At 36.7% G+C, this 17,334-nt stretch overlaps 1 protein-coding gene across 6 annotated transcripts in view; it reads right to left on the bottom strand.

Annotated features, from left to right (window-relative positions):
* LOC121992534 (U3 small nucleolar ribonucleoprotein protein IMP4-like) overlaps nt 1–17,334 on the bottom strand; it is a 44,063-nt gene that overhangs the window by 26,374 nt on the left and 355 nt on the right. For 2 of the 6 annotated variants that reach the window (XR_006114935.1, XR_006114936.1), the window contains exons 2-4: nt 16,074–16,165; nt 15,925–15,975; nt 15,226–15,584 (exon numbers count right to left, since the gene is read on the bottom strand). Coding sequence is in view for 2 of the 6 variants with exons in the window: in XM_042546990.1 (XP_042402924.1) it covers nt 15,180–15,332; nt 15,441–15,584; nt 15,925–15,942 (315 nt within the window). In the remaining 4 variants the exon portion in view is untranslated. Of the gene's footprint in view, nt 1–12,496; nt 12,557–14,308; nt 15,585–15,924; nt 15,976–16,073; nt 16,166–17,334 lie in introns of those variants that run through there. The other 4 variants (XM_042546991.1, XR_006114937.1, XR_006114938.1 and 1 more) reach the window with 4 other exon arrangements.

The raw sequence follows: 17,334 nt of genomic DNA, 5'->3' as shown, positions 1-17,334 counted from the left end.
TGGTTGTGGTACTTCAATTGAGATTGCAGGGGTTGATGGCAAATTTGGTTGTGTAGAAAATAATAGGTAGAGGAAAGAAATAATATAAAACTTTTTGATTATATTATTACTAAAGCCAATAGGCTTATTTATACAAGTTGTCTAAAATAATAATGGAAATATTAAATATGACATACAATCATAAACATAGTAATATAATAGACTTGGAAATATTAATTTTTTACTATTTGATTAATGTCGATATGGATTGTGATGCCAAATATAATAAATCCCAATTGATTGAAATCAATTAGAGATTATTTTCCATTATTGTCATTACCCCCCGACAACCTCAACGGAAGCGCCTGAACGTTAAGTTTGAGTGCCAACTTGGTGAAATGTTGCCTAGATAATGGCTTGATAAATATATCAACAATTTGATCTTCCGTAGAGATGTAAGAAACTGAAAGTTGTCGAGTTACCACACACTCGTGAACAAAATGAAAATCAATCTCTAGATGATTTGTACGAGCATGAAAAATAAGATTTGCTACAAGATAAGTTGCTCCAATATTATCACACTAGATTTTAGGCGTAGCAGTTGGGAAACAGTGTAATTCCGAAAGAAGAGATTTAGCTAAATAATTTCTGATGTTGCATTAGCGATAGTTTTATATTCAGCTTCAGTACTTGAACGGGAGACTGTAGGTTGCTTCTTTGAAAGCCAGGAAACAAGATTTCACCTAAGAAATATAGCATATCTACTAGTAGAACGTCTATCTGTAGGACCGTTAGAGTCGATAGAGGGGGGGGGGGTGAATATCGATTCGAAAAAGATGAGTATAAACGCAGCGGAAAAATAAAATAGACACAGATGTTTTTTACTTCGTTCGGAGCCTGTGACGACTCCTACTCGAAGGCCCGCGGTCCTTGACCACTTTCGTTGGGCAATCACTAACAAGTCGAAATATGATTATAGAATAAGTACAGGAAATGCTAGTGACAATAAAACAATACCGACAAAGAGGACTAAATAAAAACCGGAGGAGCACTCTTGTCGGAGCGTTGTTGGCGTCGCACTGTAGAGTCGAGCAACAAGATCAGCAGTAGAAGAGTTCTCAGTGAAACTTGATTGATTCTGAAGCTCCTGCCTGGGGCTTCTTTTATATGCTGTCCCGGGCGCCTGGAACGTGACGCAGCTGCACAAACCATGATGCTCCACGTGGCGACGACTTGGCTGGATAAAATTCGCCTTCCGGACGCCCGGATCCCTTCCGAGCGCCCGGACCTCCGGGCGCCCGGACCACCTTGTTTCAGAAAGCTCCCTTTTCCTGCAAAACAAAGTGAGTCCGAGGCAAATATGTATCCTGTAAAACAGATTGCTTACGATTAAAGTTCAACGGATGGATAACAAAAGTATGACTTAGATTAGTCTTTTCGAGGCCGGAATCTAGTCACGATCTCGACAGACATCCGAAATGGATCTAAGCGGATCGACGCCTAATGTTCCCTTCCGGGAACGCGTCCTCGGTCACTCCCTCCGGTGACTTACCTCACTTACCGCCGGACGTCCGGTCAGCCCGTCGACCCGTCTGGACATCTCGCCAGCGTCCGTCAGCCCGTCGACCGCTTGGACTTCTCGCCAGCGTCCGGTCAGCTCGTCGACCGCTTGGACTTCTCGCCAGCTATCCGGTCAGCCCGTCGACCTTGGACTTCTCGCCAGCGTCCGGTCAGGCCCGTCGACCGCTTGGACTTCTCGCCAACTATCCGGTCGACCCATCGACCTTGGACTTCTCCTGCACACTTGATCAAAGTGTCAAACAACAACAAAACTAACTTAACCTATTTGTCATTCATCAAAACCTGGGTTAAATCGTTAGTGCTAACCGCACCAACAATCTCCCCCTTTTTGATGGAATGACAACCTGGTTAAGTTAGTGTTAACATATGCGAGAAGCAACATGCATTTATGTGGTTTTTTAAAGTTAGTTTATATTTTCATATTGGTTTAGCTAACTTAACCACCTAACCCTCCCCCTTTGGCATTCATCAAAAATTAGCACGGGTAAATAATCATAGTGTTGAATTACTGCAAAAAGTAATCAAATTGAGTTGGGAGAGTCAAGTTGAATTTTTTGAAAAGTATAAAGTTAATTAGGTTTCACTCTTCAAGTGTGTAAAAGATTTTCAAATTAGTTTTTCAAATTTACTTTGCATGTTTAAATACCATTTACTTTTCAACATAAATTTTTCAAGGTAAATTTAAGCAAGTAAGAGTAATTTTTCAAGAAGCCAACATAATAATTTTTTTTTTTTTTTTTGGGATAATGTGATAAAGACTGACTAAGTTTTAAATTTGCTATATTCAACTTTTAAACCCAGGTTTAATAAAAATAGATGGGATTAACCTTTCAAGGTCTGCTATTAACTTCTCCCCCTGAACTTGATATTTTAAAATTAAACAGTTGTCTAACCAATTAGGTACTAACTAACTATCAGAAAATAGTAGCTTTCACTTGGTTAGTCAGATTAAGGTCAGTGTATGACTTGACTGAGGATCTTTAATCTGATTACTGTCTGATTTGTATTTAACGTCCAGACTTATGCTGATGCACTGAAATAAGCATCTTAAGTCTAGACAGTTGGCCTATGCATCTCACCCCTTTCTATGTTTGTCAAACACAATCAAGGTAAACCTACGGTGTTGGTGAGATGCTCGAAAACTAGTCCTATGGGTACATGCTTTCTAGGGATTCAAAACTAGTCTAAGGCCAAAAAACTGTTTTTGAAAATTTAAAAATGGAAAGTTTTGAAAACACACAAGTTTAACCTATAATTTCATAAAACCATTTTTGAAAGATCCTAGTCTATTAAGCACATTCCTAATTTTCGCCGTAAGTTGCTAAATTCACTTTCAGGGAGTGGTTTTGTAAAAATATCAGCTAAATTTGATTTGGACTCAATGTACTTGAGTTCAATATCACCTTTAGTAACATGATCCCTGATGAAGTGGTGCCTAATTTCAATATGTTTGGTTCTTGAATGATGCACAGGATTCTTGGTTAAGTTAATTGAACTTATATTGTCAATTAATACTTTTACATTTGTGATATTTAAGTTGAAATCTTTTAGAGTATGCATCATCCATAATAATTGTGCAACACATTCGCTTATGGCTATGTATTCGGTCTCAGTTGTAGATAGAGCAACACAGTGTTGCTTTCTACTAAACCAGCTCACAAGTGATGATCCTAATAACTGGCATCCACCACTTGTGCTTTTGCGGTCTAATTTGCATCCAGCATAATCTGAGTCAGAATACCCTATTAGTTCAAAATTATTTGTCCTAGGATACCAGATTCCTACATTTGTTGTACCTTTAAGATATCTAAAAATTCTTTTAACTTGTGTCAAATGGGATTCCTTAGCACAAGTTTGGTATCTAGCACACATACTAACTGCAAATAAAATATCAGGTCGGCTTGCAGTTAAGTACAGTAGGCTACCTATTGCACTTCTATAATGTTTTAAATCAATTGGTTTTCCATTTGGGTCACTGTCTAAGATTGTGTTTACTGCCATAGGTGTCTTTATTTCTTTTGTATTTTCCATTCCGAATTTTTTAAGTAATTCTTTGGTGTATTTATGTTGATAAATATAATTTCCTTCATTTGTTTGTTTGATTTGTAATCCTAAGAAATAGGTTAATTTTCCCACTAAGCTCATTTCAAATTCTTTCTCCATTAGGTTAATAAATTCTTCTAAGAATTCTGAATTTGTTGAGCCAAATATTATATCATCTACGTATATTTGTGCAATAAATATGTCTGTATTTAATGATTTAACAAACAAGGTTGGGTCAATTTGACCTTGTTTGAATCCTTTAGATGTTAAGTAAGATGTTAGCCTTTCATACCATGCCCTGGGTGCTTGTTTAAATCCATATAGTGCTTTCTTTAATTTAAAAACATAGTCAGGGTGTTCTAGACTTTCAAACTCAGGAGGCTGACCTACATAAACTTCTTCTTTAATTAGTCCATTAAGAAAGGCAGACTTAACATCCATTTGGTATAGTTTGAATCCCTTATGAGCTGCATAGCTTAGTAACATTCTAATGGATTCTAATCTGGCTACTGGGGCATATGTTTCATCATAGTCAAGTCCTTCAACTTGACTAAACACTTTGGCAACCAGCCTAGCCTTATTTCTAGTAATTTCTCCAGTTTCACTTAGTTTGTTTTTGAATACCCATTTTGTTTCTATTATTTTCTTATTCTTAAGTGGTGGTACTAGGTCCCAAACCTCATTACGTTCAAATTGGGCTAGTTCTTCTTGCATTGCTATAATCCAATCTGGGCCTAGTAGGGATTCATCTACAGTTTTGGGTTCAACTTTTGAAATTAATGAAATTTGACTTAGGTTTCTAAAGGATGATCTGGTTTGAACTCTTAAGTCTGGGTCACCAATTATTTGATCAGTTGGATGACTTGGGTTAACCCTTATTGTTCTAGGTGGTTGACTCTCTTGGTGTTGTTCCTCTTCTTCATGACTTAGAGTTTGGTTGGTTTCTGGAACAAACTCAGGTGGTTGTGTAGGTTCTATGTCTTGTTTAGTTTCTTCAAATTTTACATTAGTAGTTTCTTCAATTTTTAAGATAACCTTATTGTAAATTCTGTAGCCTCTACTATTTAGGGAATATCCTACAAAGATTCCGTTGTCAATTTTAGATGTGAATTTTCCCAAGTGTTCTCTTGTATTTAAGATAAAAACTGGGCATCCAAATACTTTAAAATATTTTATGTTTGGTTGTTTATTATAAAACATTTCGAAGAGCGTTTTGTTATGGGTTTTGTTTATTGTTGTTCTGTTCTGTACATAGCAGGCTGTACTAACGGCTTCTGCCCAAAAGTATTTAGGTAGGTTATACTCATTTAACATTGTTCTAGAAGCTTCAAGTAAGGTTCTATTTTTTCTTTCTACAATTCCATTTTGTTGGGGGGTTTTGGGGCATGAGAACTCATGATGGTAACCGTTTTCTAGACATAAACTGTTAAAGTTGTGATTTTTAAATTCTCCCCCGTTGTCACTCCTAATTCTTTTAATTTTAATATCTTTCTCGTTTTCAATCTGTTTGCAAAAATTTGTAAAAATTTCAAAAGTTTCATCTTTATGTTTTAAGAATTTTACCCAAGTAAACCTGGAATAATCGTCTATAATTACTAAACAATATAAGTTTCCATTTATAGATTTGACTCCATGGGAGTCAAAGAGGTCTAAATGTAGAAGTTCTAATATTGAGTTAGTTTGTGGTTGATTTGTTTGTTTGTGGGTTGATTTAGTTTGTTTGCCTTGTTGACAAGCATTACAAATGGTTGAATCTAAGTTAGGTAATTTTGGTAATCCTTTTACAAGTCCATTTAGTTTACTTATATTTCTAAAGTTGGTGTGAGACATCCTCCTATGCCATAACCAAGTTTCTTCTTTTTGTGTTAAGTAACACTTAATGGAAGAAATGGTTAAGTTGATGGCATAGATGTTATCTTTTCTAAAGCCTTTTAGGCTTATGGTAGGATTATCTAGATGTTTGATTAAACACTCTGTGGATAAAAATTTGACCTTATACCTAGTATCACACAATTGACTTATGCTTAGAATATTATATTTAAAATTTTCAACAAGTAAAACATTTGTAATTATAAAGTCTAATTTTAATTCAATATTACCTATACCAATTACCTTGAGTTTGCCGTTGTTTCCAAAGGCAACTGTTCCTAAGCTTTTGTAAGTGAGTTGAGTGAACTTGGTATGATCTCCAGTCATATGTTTGGAGCAACCACTGTCCAAAATCCACTTGATTTCCTACAGTAAGTAGGATTTGAAGTTAGTCTTTTGAGCATGCATTTTGTATTTTAAGTTAAAATTTTATAATTAAAGTTTTTAAAAGGTTTAAAATGAAGTTAAGTTAAATTTTTAAAAAGTTTAAAATTAAGATTTTGAAATTAAGTTTTTAAGTTTTAAAATTAAGATTTTGAAAATATTTTTTTTTTAAGTTTTAAAATTAAGATTTTGAAAATAAATTTTTTTTAAGTTTTAAAATTAAGATTTTGAAAATAATTTTTTAAAAGTTTTGAAATTAAGATTTTGAAAATAATTTTTTTTAAGTTTTAAAATTAAGATTTTGAAAATAATTTTTTAAAAGTTTTGAAATTAAGATTTTGAAAATAATTTTTTTTAAGTTTTAAAATTAAGATTTTGAAAATAATTTTTTAAAAGTTTTGAAATTAAGATTTTGAAAATAATTTTTAAGTTTTAAAATTAAGATTTTGAAAATAATTTTTTAAGAGTTTTGAAATTAAGATTTTGAAAATAATTTTTTAAAAGTTTTGAAATTAAGATTTTGAAAATAATTTTTAAGTTTTAAAATTAAGATTTTGAAAATTATTTTTTAAGAGTTTTGAAATTAAGATTTTGAAAATAATTTTTTAAGTTTTGAAATTAAGATTTTGAAAAAAAAAAAATTTAAGTTTTAATATTAAGATTTTGAAAATAATTTTTAAAAGTTTTGAAATTAAGATTTTGAAAATAATTTTTTAAGTTTTAAAATTAAGATTTTGAAAATAATTTTTAAAAGTTTTGGCCTTATTTATCTCACCCGATCTATATTATCAATCAGGGAATCCTATGATTTTGTGAGATAAAATTTGTTTTGATTACAGAGTTTTGGTTTAACTTGTGTTAGATTCAGATTTAGCTTTGGTTTCCACAAATAGGCATTCTTCGGATAAACTTCTAAGCTTGGTGAGTCACATGGACATCATTAGAAGTAACCAACCTTTCGAGGTTTTCCGAATAGTCCTATCCACGGAACTTAGTACTAAATCTTGGTCTAACTGGTTAGGATCCATTTAAGGGTAGCTTCGGTCAGTTCCACTTGGCCAAATGCACCAGATCGAAGCCATATCTTTCTAGACATGCGATGCCCAAGCTTCCCTAACGTACTATCATCCAAAAATTTCACCAGTACCATGATTTAAGTTAAACTTGGTCTCTTTTTAATTAATCCTAATTACCCTGCCGGGTTAGTTTTTTGGTTACCCTGCCAGGTAAGTTAGTTTTGGAGGTGCCAGCTATTCTGGAGCCTCCCCCTGAATTATTGGCCATTGATTAAGTTTTGGTTTTAGGTTTGTGTCGATTCTTATAGTTATGGTTAACTTGGTGATAATTTTGTTGATTTTTAAAATGTTTAGATTTTGAATTTGGTTTAGGTTTGTATTTTGTATTTTGGTTTGGTTTATTCGATTTTATATAATGTATTTTTTCTTTGGGTATATAATATTGATTAATTCCTACTTGCGTGGTCAGATATGCTTTCGGGACCCAAGCCTGATTAGTTGATTTGTATTGAGTTATTAATGACTTAAAAGTTTTATTTGAGTTTGACTTGTATCCGAGTCCGGTTTTATTATAGCATGCTTTTTGATTATTTAGGATTAAGTCTAAATTTTTTGATCTTGTTGTGAACTTTTCTAACATTTCCTTTAAATTGTTAATCTCATTTTTTAGTGATAAATTTTCTTCCTCAAGTGTTAGATCTTGAGTTGGATTTGAATTTATGATTTGTTTTTTGAGGTTTTGATTTTCCTCAAGAACTGACTTGTTTTCATTTTCTAATTTAGTTAATTTACTATTTAAACAGGAAATAATTCTAAAAAAAAATTTGTTTAAATTAAAGTATACCTCATTCGGGCCTTCGGAAACGAGTACGGACTCGTGACTTGTTTCGGGTTCAGACCCGTCTTCATCTTCCGATTCGTTTTCTGTTTCAGCCTCACGGGCCATCAGTGCAAGGTGGCTCTGATGTTTCTGCTCTTCTTCCTTCGATTCGTCCGAGGAGTTGTCCCACGTTGCTTTGAGTGCCTTCTTTTTGGTTGGCTTTGATTTGTCGAACTTCAGTTTTGGGCATTCGTTCTTGTAGTGTCCCTTTTTATTGCAGCCGTAGCAAGTCACGTTCTTTTGTTCTGAGGGAGAGCTGATCTTTTGAAGGTCCTTTTTGCTGAAGCTCCTCTTTCTCCTGGTGAACATTTTTCTTACCAAGTTCACCAGGTGTTCTTCATCTTCGGAGTCTTGGTCGGAGTCTTCTTCAAATTCAGGCTTGCTTTTCTTTTCTTTGGAGGAACCTGCAAATAAAGCTACACCTTTCTCGGCTCCAGCATTAGTTTGTTCGTGTAATTCTAATTCACAGAAGAGCTCATCCAATTTTAATTTAGAAAGATTTTTTGAAATTTTGTAGGCATCCACTATCGATGCCCACAAGCTATTACGTGGAAAGGCGTTTAATGCGTACCTTATTAAGTCTCTATTATCCATCTGGTGGCCTATCGCATGAAGCCCGTTAAGGATGTCCTTGATCCTCCGTGGAGTTGATTCGCTGTTTTTCCTTCCTGCATTTTTATATTAAAAATTTTATTTAAAAGCAGGTCTCGTTTTGTTACCTTAGCATCGCTTGTTCCCTCGTGCAGCTCGATCAGTTTGTCCCACAGTTCTTTAGCGTTTTTGTGTGGACCGACTCTGTTCAGCTCTTCTCTTGTTAGTCCGCACTGTAGAGTGTTGATTGCTTTGTTTTCAGTTGACGCCTTCTTCTTCAAGTCAGATGTCCAGTCTTCAGGATCCAGTATATTCCCGGAGATGTCTGCCGGAATTTTGTAAGGTCTCGTAATGCTCATCCACTGGTCGAAGTCTGTTTTGAGGTAGACCTCCATGCGCTTCTTCCAGTATGGGAAGTCGTCCCCATTGAAGAGTGGAGGTCGTACCATGCTGAATCCTTCTTGTTGAGACATTCTGTGCACAGGTAAATTACCAAAAAAAATCCCAAGACTTGGTCTTGGATTAGCAGTGCGGGAAGAAAAAAAGTAGAAGAAAGGAAGAAAATCTAGATTCGTAGTGCACTAATTTAAATTGACTAGAGAAATATTAAGTTTAACAAAAAAATTTAATTGTCGAACCAAAAACAATTCACCCCCTGTCTGATTGGTGGTTGCACCAAATCAGAGCGGAACCTGCTCTGATACCACTTGTAGGACCGTTAGAGTCGATAGAGGGGGGGTGAATATCGATTCGAGAAAGACGAGTATAAACGCAGCGGAAAAATAAAATAGACACAGATGTTTTTTACTTCGTTCGGAGCCTGTGACGACTCCTACTCGAAGGCCCGTGGTCCTTGACCACTTTCGTTGGGCAATCACTAACAAGTCGAAATATGATTACAGAATAAGTACAGGAAATGCTAGTGACAATAAAACAATACCGACAAAGAGGACTAAATAAAAACCGGAGGAGCACTCTTGTCGGAGCGTTGTTGGCGTCGCACTATAGAGTCGAGCAGCAAGATCAGCAGTAGAAGAGTTCTCAGTGCAACTTGATTGATTCTGAAGCTCCTGCCTGGGGCTTCTTTTATATGCTGTCCCGGGCGCCTGGATCCCTTCCGGGCGCCTGGAACGTGACGTAGCTGCACAAACCATGATGCTCCACGTGGCGACGACTCGGCTGGATAAAATTCGCCTTCCGGGCGCCCGGATCCCCTCCGGGCGCCCGGACCACCTTGTTTCAGAAAGCTCCCTTTTCCTGCAAAACAAAGTTAGTCCGAGGCAAATATGTATCCTGTAAAACATATTGTTAGCACAGTTAAAGTTCAACAGATGGATAACAAAAAGAGTATGACTTAGATTCCGTCTTTTCGAGACCGGAATCTAGTCACGATCTCGACTTAGACATCCGAAATGGATCTAAGCCGGATCGACGCCTAATGTTCCCTTCCCGGGAACGCGTCCTCACAGTCACTCCCCTCCAGTGACTTACCTCACTTACCTGCCAGACGTCCGGTCAGCCCGTCGACCCGTCTGGACATCTCGCCAAGCGTCCGGTCAGCCCGTCGACCCGCTTGGACTTCTCGCCAAGCGTCCGGTCAGCCCGTCGACCCGCTTGGACTTCTCGCCAGCTATCCGGTCAGCCCGTCGACCTAGCTGGACTTCTCGCCAAGCGTCCGGTCAGCCCGTCGACCTGCTTGGACTTCTCGCCAGCTATCCGGTCAGCCCGTCGACCTAGCTGGACTTCTCCTGCACACTTGATCAAAGTGTCAGACAACAACAAAACTAACTTAACCTATTTGTCATTCATCAAAACCTGGGTTAAATCGTTAGTGCTAACCGCACCAACACTATCTTCGGGAGACCCAGCCCAATCTGTATCACTGTAAGCAATCAACTCTCATGAAGACTGACGATATGAAAGAAGACCATGTAGAATAGTGTCTTTCAGCCATCGAAGAATTCTCTTAACACTTTCCCAATGATATTCAGTAGGAGCATGCATAAATTGATAGGCATGATTCACAGCGAAAGTAATATCGGGTCGTGTAATTGTGACATATTGTAGGGCACCAACAATACTACGGTAGATCTGGGGGTCAGACATCGAAGAGGAGGATGAAGGTGCATTGAAACCACCCTCAATGATTGGTGTGGAGATAGGATGTGCACCATCCATTTTAGCTCGTTGTAGGAGTCCAGTAATATATTTGCTCTGAGAGAGAAGACAACCTTCAGAATGTGAGAGAAACTCTATGCCAAGGAAAAAACAAGCATTGCCAAGATCTTGAATAGGAAACTCTTGACGGAGAAGATGTAGTAAAGTAGTAATGTTGTTTTGATCACTACCAGTTATTAATATATTATCCACATAAATCAGAACAAATATTGAAAATTCCTCATGACATTCTTAGAATAGGGAAGAGTCTGTTTTGAGCCAGAAAATCCTTGATTATAAAGTCAAGTAGATATACGATGAAACCATGCACGAGGTACTTGTCGAAGACCATATATAGACTTCTGAAGTTGACACACATGTGTTGGAAGTTGCGAGTGAATGAATCCAGGAGGTTTCTCTATATAAATAGTTTCTTCAAGGTGTCCATGAAGGACAACATTGGAAACATCTAATTGGCGTATTGACCAATTAGAGCTGACAGTGATAGATAGTAGTAATCTGATAGTTGTAATTTTAACGATGAGACTAAAAGTATCATTGAAGTCAATACTTGGCTATTGATTAAAACCTTTAGCAACAAGACGAGCTTTGTAACGTTCAATAGAACCATCTGCACAATACTTAATTCGGTAAATCCATTTAGAACCCACAATATTCATAGATGGGGTACGAGGAACTAAGCTCTAGGTTGCATTGTGAATAAGAGCATCAAATTCTGTAACCATCTTAGCACACCAATTTGGATCTTTGACTGCCTATGTAAAACTAGAAGGTTCAACATAATTTGACGAAGCAAAAAGAGCATGTGGAAGAGGATAACGAGTGGAAACTCGTTAACATCGTGCATAAATATTGCTTAGAGAAAACATCCGCCAAGGAATATCATCATTAGAGCTACTTGGAGATGAGTGGTCAGACGGATGAGAATCAGAACTAGAGAGTGGATCACCACTAGCCGCCGAGTCTACAAGAATTTGTGGAGATGTAGTAGGACCCAAGATACCATCCCCCCTTGTACTCTCAATATATCTTGAAGAATCAATATGTGGGGCTTCTAGTATATTACTTGGTGATATTAGATAGTTGCCTTGATTATCTAGAGGATATGAGGTAGCAACTACAAACGGAAACAGAGATTTATCAAAAGTAGCATGTCGAGAAATATATATCCGATCGGTCGAAATATGGAGACAACGGTACCCATGATGCAAATTACTGTAACCAAGGAAAACACATTGTAAAGAGTGAGGGTCTAACTTGTGCTTAGAATAAGGTCGTAGCCAAGGATAACATGCGCAACCAACACTACAAGAAAAACCCTCATAGACATCGGTTTTCCACCGCTGTCTATTACAAAATCGACCGATGTCTATGAAGGCGATGTAAAAGGTCTGTCATTTTAGACATCGGGTTATAACCGGTGTAGTATCATTTAACGACACCGGTTTTTGAATCGGTTATGAACTGGTGTAGGATCACTTAACGACACCGTTTCAGCAACGGTGTAAAACTGATGTAATATCGGTTAATGACATCGGGTTTGGCAACGGTGGAAAAATGATGTAATATCAATATTGTTTAACGACACCGATTCGATTTCCGAAACAGTGAAAAATTGATATTATACAATATTTTAATAGTACAAAATTTAGTTAATATTATTATACATCAGTGTATCTAAACACACCAAGTCAATATCCATGTAACCAACACATAAATATTATTCTACAACATAAAAAGATAATAGATATTGTACACATCAAGTCCGTATCCACAAATTACACAAATATTCTTCTTACAACATCAAAAGGTAATAGATATTATACACATCAAGTTAGTATCCATAAAATACACATAATATTCTTTTTACAACATCAAGGTAGTATCCGCAATTTACATTCCATGCAAATGCATGCATCATCCAAAGTTTTCAAAAATCAAATTACTTTCCTACTCAAATGTAATCTAGTATGCATTCAACCCACTCGAACCGCACTTCATCAATTTCAACTCTGGAGTACTTGAGATTTGTAAACTGTAAAAACACATAAATAATATATTAGTAAACCAAGACCAAAAATCATAGTTGAAAAAGCAGTAAGAGCACCATGTAACAAGATGACTAATTGGAATGCTTAAAAAGAGAAACGTATTGGTGCGGGAAGCATCCGACAATAGAACCTAGGTTTTGATTATGTCAAAGGGTTCAAAGTTAAGGTGTTTTGTTTACTAAAATGTTGAATGAGCGTTGTAGGAAAGTTCTAAGGTTCTTAGGCAAAAAGTCCTAGCTGTAGTTAGGCAACGGGAAAACCCTAGGGGGTGGTAACCCTAGGTCATAGGGGGTGGTAACCCTATGCAGAAAGTCTTAGCGGGTCGGAGCTTCGGGAAAAATCCTAGGGGGAGGTAACCCTAGGTTGAAATCCTGGTGTCGCGAACCGGGTAGAAGTTTGGATGGGTCGTGGACCGGACGTCCAGCATGAAGACCGGAAGCATCAGATGCTGAGTAAAAGTTCAGTCGGTCTGGAGGACCAAACGGGCATCAGGTAATCTCTCCTGAGGGGAGTAGGTGAGGACGCGCTCCCTGGAAGAGGGAACAGTAGGCGTTGGTTCGACCTAGGGCTTCCGGTGGAAATTCGAAGTCAGAACCGGACAGTCCGATGACTGTTAGACTTTATATTTATGATATTATGTGCTAACTTTGTGTTGCAGGATATTTTTGGGACTAACGTATCTTGCAAGTACAAAGTAGCAACCTTAAGCCTCAGATGAACAGTGCCCGAGGCGCCTCCATGGAGCTTGGAGGTGCCTCGGGTGCAAAGCAAAAGCTGGCTGCGAAGAGGAGCTGGAGGCGCCTCCATGGGAGTTGGAGGCGCCTTGGACTGTTGCTTGGAGGCGCCTCCGACGGAGCTGGAGGCACCTTGGACTAGGGCTTGGAGGCGCCTTGGACTGGCATGGAGGCACCTTCAAGTGGATCAGAGGCGAACTTTTCAGCACCGATCCACGCGGTTGACTTAGCGTGTTGGAGGCGCCTTGGATGGTGTTTGAGGCGCCTCCAGCAGGTTATATAAGGGGGTTCGAGTAGCACCTTTGAAGTATCAATTAACAAGCAACCCTTCTGCATCTAGCTGCTAACGAGAAGTTCTGACAAAGCTAAAGCAAGTTCCCGACGACCCAGCACTCCGAAATCTTCAATTTTCTTGTCGTCGGTATATTTTTATTGCTGATAATTGTACTTCAAATTGTAACTCTTTTAACGATATTATAGTTGTTGCCACCGAAAGCGATCAACAATCGTGGACCTTGGAGTAGGAGTCGACCAAGGCTCCGAACCAAGTAATAATAACTTGTGTTCGCGTGTGTTTTCATTATTTCCGCTGCTTAATTCTCTATCGCTTTACGAATCTGAAACGAGTGAAATCCATGAGCGCTATTCCCCCCCCCCCCCCCCCCCTCTAGCGCATCTCGATCCAACAAAACGTTCATCAATTATCTCAACCACATCATATAGTGATAGATCTATCATTCCTGGGAACTTAATATAATCCAAATCAGAAATTATTACAACGAATTTTTCTCATAGTTGCAATTTAATTAATCAGTACTTATCTACGACTTACAGTATGTATAAGCAGAAAGATACAAACAAAAATAAATTTCACCGAGTTTGAATATCTAAAACACTATAAAAAAAGGTTATTTGTTGAAATATATGCAATTTATAACCTTAGTATTAAACACCAGTTCTTTACAAGTTAAATACTGAATTGTAAGCCTTTTTTCACTAGAATTATTACTGATATGGATATTCTTACAAGATTTATAGTTTTGGTCATCAGCTAGAGGGGCTATATGTATTTTGTTCAAGTATAAACTTAGATGTATTCCAAGATAATTAACTATGATGCCTAAATCACATTGGCTGATGACAAATCACCTTCATGCATATAACCTATGAGAATTGTATTGCCACATCAAAATACATCCATGTTTCAACAAAGGTAAGAAAAGAAGTCAAAAAACTTACATGTTGACAACATATTTCCAATCTTGAATCCAGGCGAGAGAGAGAGAGAGAGAGAGAGAGAGAAATGTTATGCTGCATATCTTACCTTCCACACGCCACGAGCACCTAAATTTTTTTTCGATTTGAATTTTTTTTTTGCTTAATACTATAATCCAATCCCTAAATCCTAAAAGCAAAATCTTATTGGCATAACCGAGAGTTTAAAAATAATAAAAATCACTGTGAACAATGCTATAAGCATCGCCCACTTATAGTTTAGTATCTAACATATGAAACTGTTATTTTGTTATTTCTAAATGATTCTAATTTCATCAATCCTACCAATTTGAAATAACCTACTTAAATTTTTTTTTTTTTTATTCAATTCCAATACCAATTTTGACAAGAATGTATAGGAGCTACAACTAATTGCTATTATTTTATCAACTCTTGGAGTAACAATTCTAACACACTATGTGAAATCCATTCATTAAATACATCAAAAAGAGAAAGAATTATTGTTCAAGTGTAGATTTATACAGATTGTAGAGTTCACTCGAAAACCACTGCATGATAGATACCCCTTTATCTACACATAAAAATTTTATGTCTAAACATCAGAAAGTAGGGTATGAGTAAAAAGCCTAAACCAGAGTCAGATAATGAAAATCAAAGAATAAATTGTGAAGGCCAAGGAGTACCTGAATGAGATGTAATCGGACTTGTTGGCAAATGTGATTATTCGTTTAGTTTCAGGTTTAGGCACAGTAAAGAGATGTTTAAGGATGTTTGCAGTCCTTTGACCAAGCTGTAGTTATTCACAATGAAGCAAAACAAGTTTGTACAAAGCTGTAGTTTGTACAGATGTTTCACAAATGTACAAACTACGCAAGATACAAAATTTACTTCTACATACCACATTCAGCAACTCAAAGAATGCAGTTGGACCAAATGGCAAGTGGCAAATGACCAAATTATCAGGCTCACCACGATGTTCATGCACAAAAATAACATCTGTATATTCATGCGCTCGGCAAAACTCAATAATTTCTGAGATCACCTACAGAACAATGTATAACTGTGTCAGTTGATAACAAGAAAATATTTATAAAAACATCCAACAAATAGATACGAATCTCTAACAATATAGATTTTTTTTTTATAAAAATGGCACTATGAAGTTTATTTTTTAAACAAGCTTCAAATCATAAAAATGAGGATGACCATGCTATGCAATGGATTCCCATATTCTTAGCGTTAATAAATTTCATCCCACCAACAAAATATCAACAAGTATGGCAAAATAAATGAGTTAATTTGTAAAAAGCAATAACTAAATACAATTGCACTTATAAGTGCATGCCTCAGTTTTATACTTACAGAAGAATTGAGGAACATACCTGACTACCACGGTTCATTCTCGCTGCGTTGGGAAACACCAATTTTAATTCCTAAATGAATAACATAATCATGTCAAACTTACGGACAAAGCTTTGATGCTTCTACGAAACAACACCAGGTGAAATATTGGGAGGGTACAGAAACACACTTTAACAAACTGACCAAGACGCTGGCTTGGCTCACGAGATGTAGTCAACAAAATCTTTGGATCCTTTTCTGATGCGGTGGCATACTCATCGCCTATAAACAAAAAGAAAAAACATTGATTAGAGTAATCCAAAAGACTAGCAATATGTTTCAAGATTTAATATTCAGCTTTGTACACAATTTTTAAGAGAAAAACAATTACGAAGTAATCAAGAGATAATTTAACCAAAAAAAAAATACAATGAAAGGATTGAACCTAATATGTTTCAGAATCCAATATTCAACTTTGCACATAATTTTCAGGAGAGGCAATTACAAAGCTATCGAGAAAAAATTCAACAAAAATTACAATGAAAGGACTGAACCTAATATGAATAATTTTCGTTGATATTCAAAGGTATTTTTCTCCTAATTGAATGCACTGAGAGATTCAAGAAGAATATTGAAGAAAAAATGCAGATGACCAAATATTTGAATACTTGAGATAGAAACAACTGTAGCATTTTTTCCATTCGATCAAGAATGAAAGAAAGATAACCACTTCACAAAATCCGCATGAAAGTCTAGTCAATATTGAAGTATAACTTCATACAGAAAATTTGTGGACTATACAGAAGATTTGTGGACTCCAAAAGAATGAAACAAAGAATTTATAGTTCTCAGTCAAGCAGTAACTCAATGTGGATATAAGTTGGATTGGCAAGGCATTGAACAAACTCCAACTCAAGAAGAAACCGCTGGCGACTATCATCAGGATCCTTGTAAGGATTCTTAAGTATGTAGAAAAATATTGTTTAGCACACGCACACACACCAAAAAAAAAATAAATCAAAACCCTCAAATCATAGAAAACTGGAAAGAAAACACTTGCAGAGAATAGGAATCAGTAGGTTGATCAACATCATCTTTGCTGGAAGCCATTGCTTTTGAGCCCAGATAAGAAACCTATAGCTGGCAGAATTAGGAATCTAGGAAGCAGTCTTGTTGTCTAAAATGGATTGTTACCAGGCCAAGCTCGTTACAAACCCATCTCTGCTCCTTTGCACTTTGGTGGTCTGACCTAACAGAAGGATAATACTAAAGGATCTCAAAGATATCGACTTGGGGATACCAAGCACTTCACAGAAAATTGCAGGAAGATATAACACAAACAAGCACAAGTATTGCTCCACCACGTAGAGTTAATTTCTGCAACAAGCATCCCATAATGAATGAAGAGGCAGTAAAAGAAAAAGCAAGGCAATTTACATAAAATCGCTTAA

Source organism: Zingiber officinale, chromosome 6B (assembly GCF_018446385.1).
Source record: "Zingiber officinale cultivar Zhangliang chromosome 6B, Zo_v1.1, whole genome shotgun sequence".
Classification (NCBI taxonomy): domain Eukaryota; kingdom Viridiplantae; phylum Streptophyta; class Magnoliopsida; order Zingiberales; family Zingiberaceae; genus Zingiber; species Zingiber officinale.
Note: the sequence above shows the minus strand (reverse complement) of the source record. Positions and strands in the feature narration are given on the sequence as shown.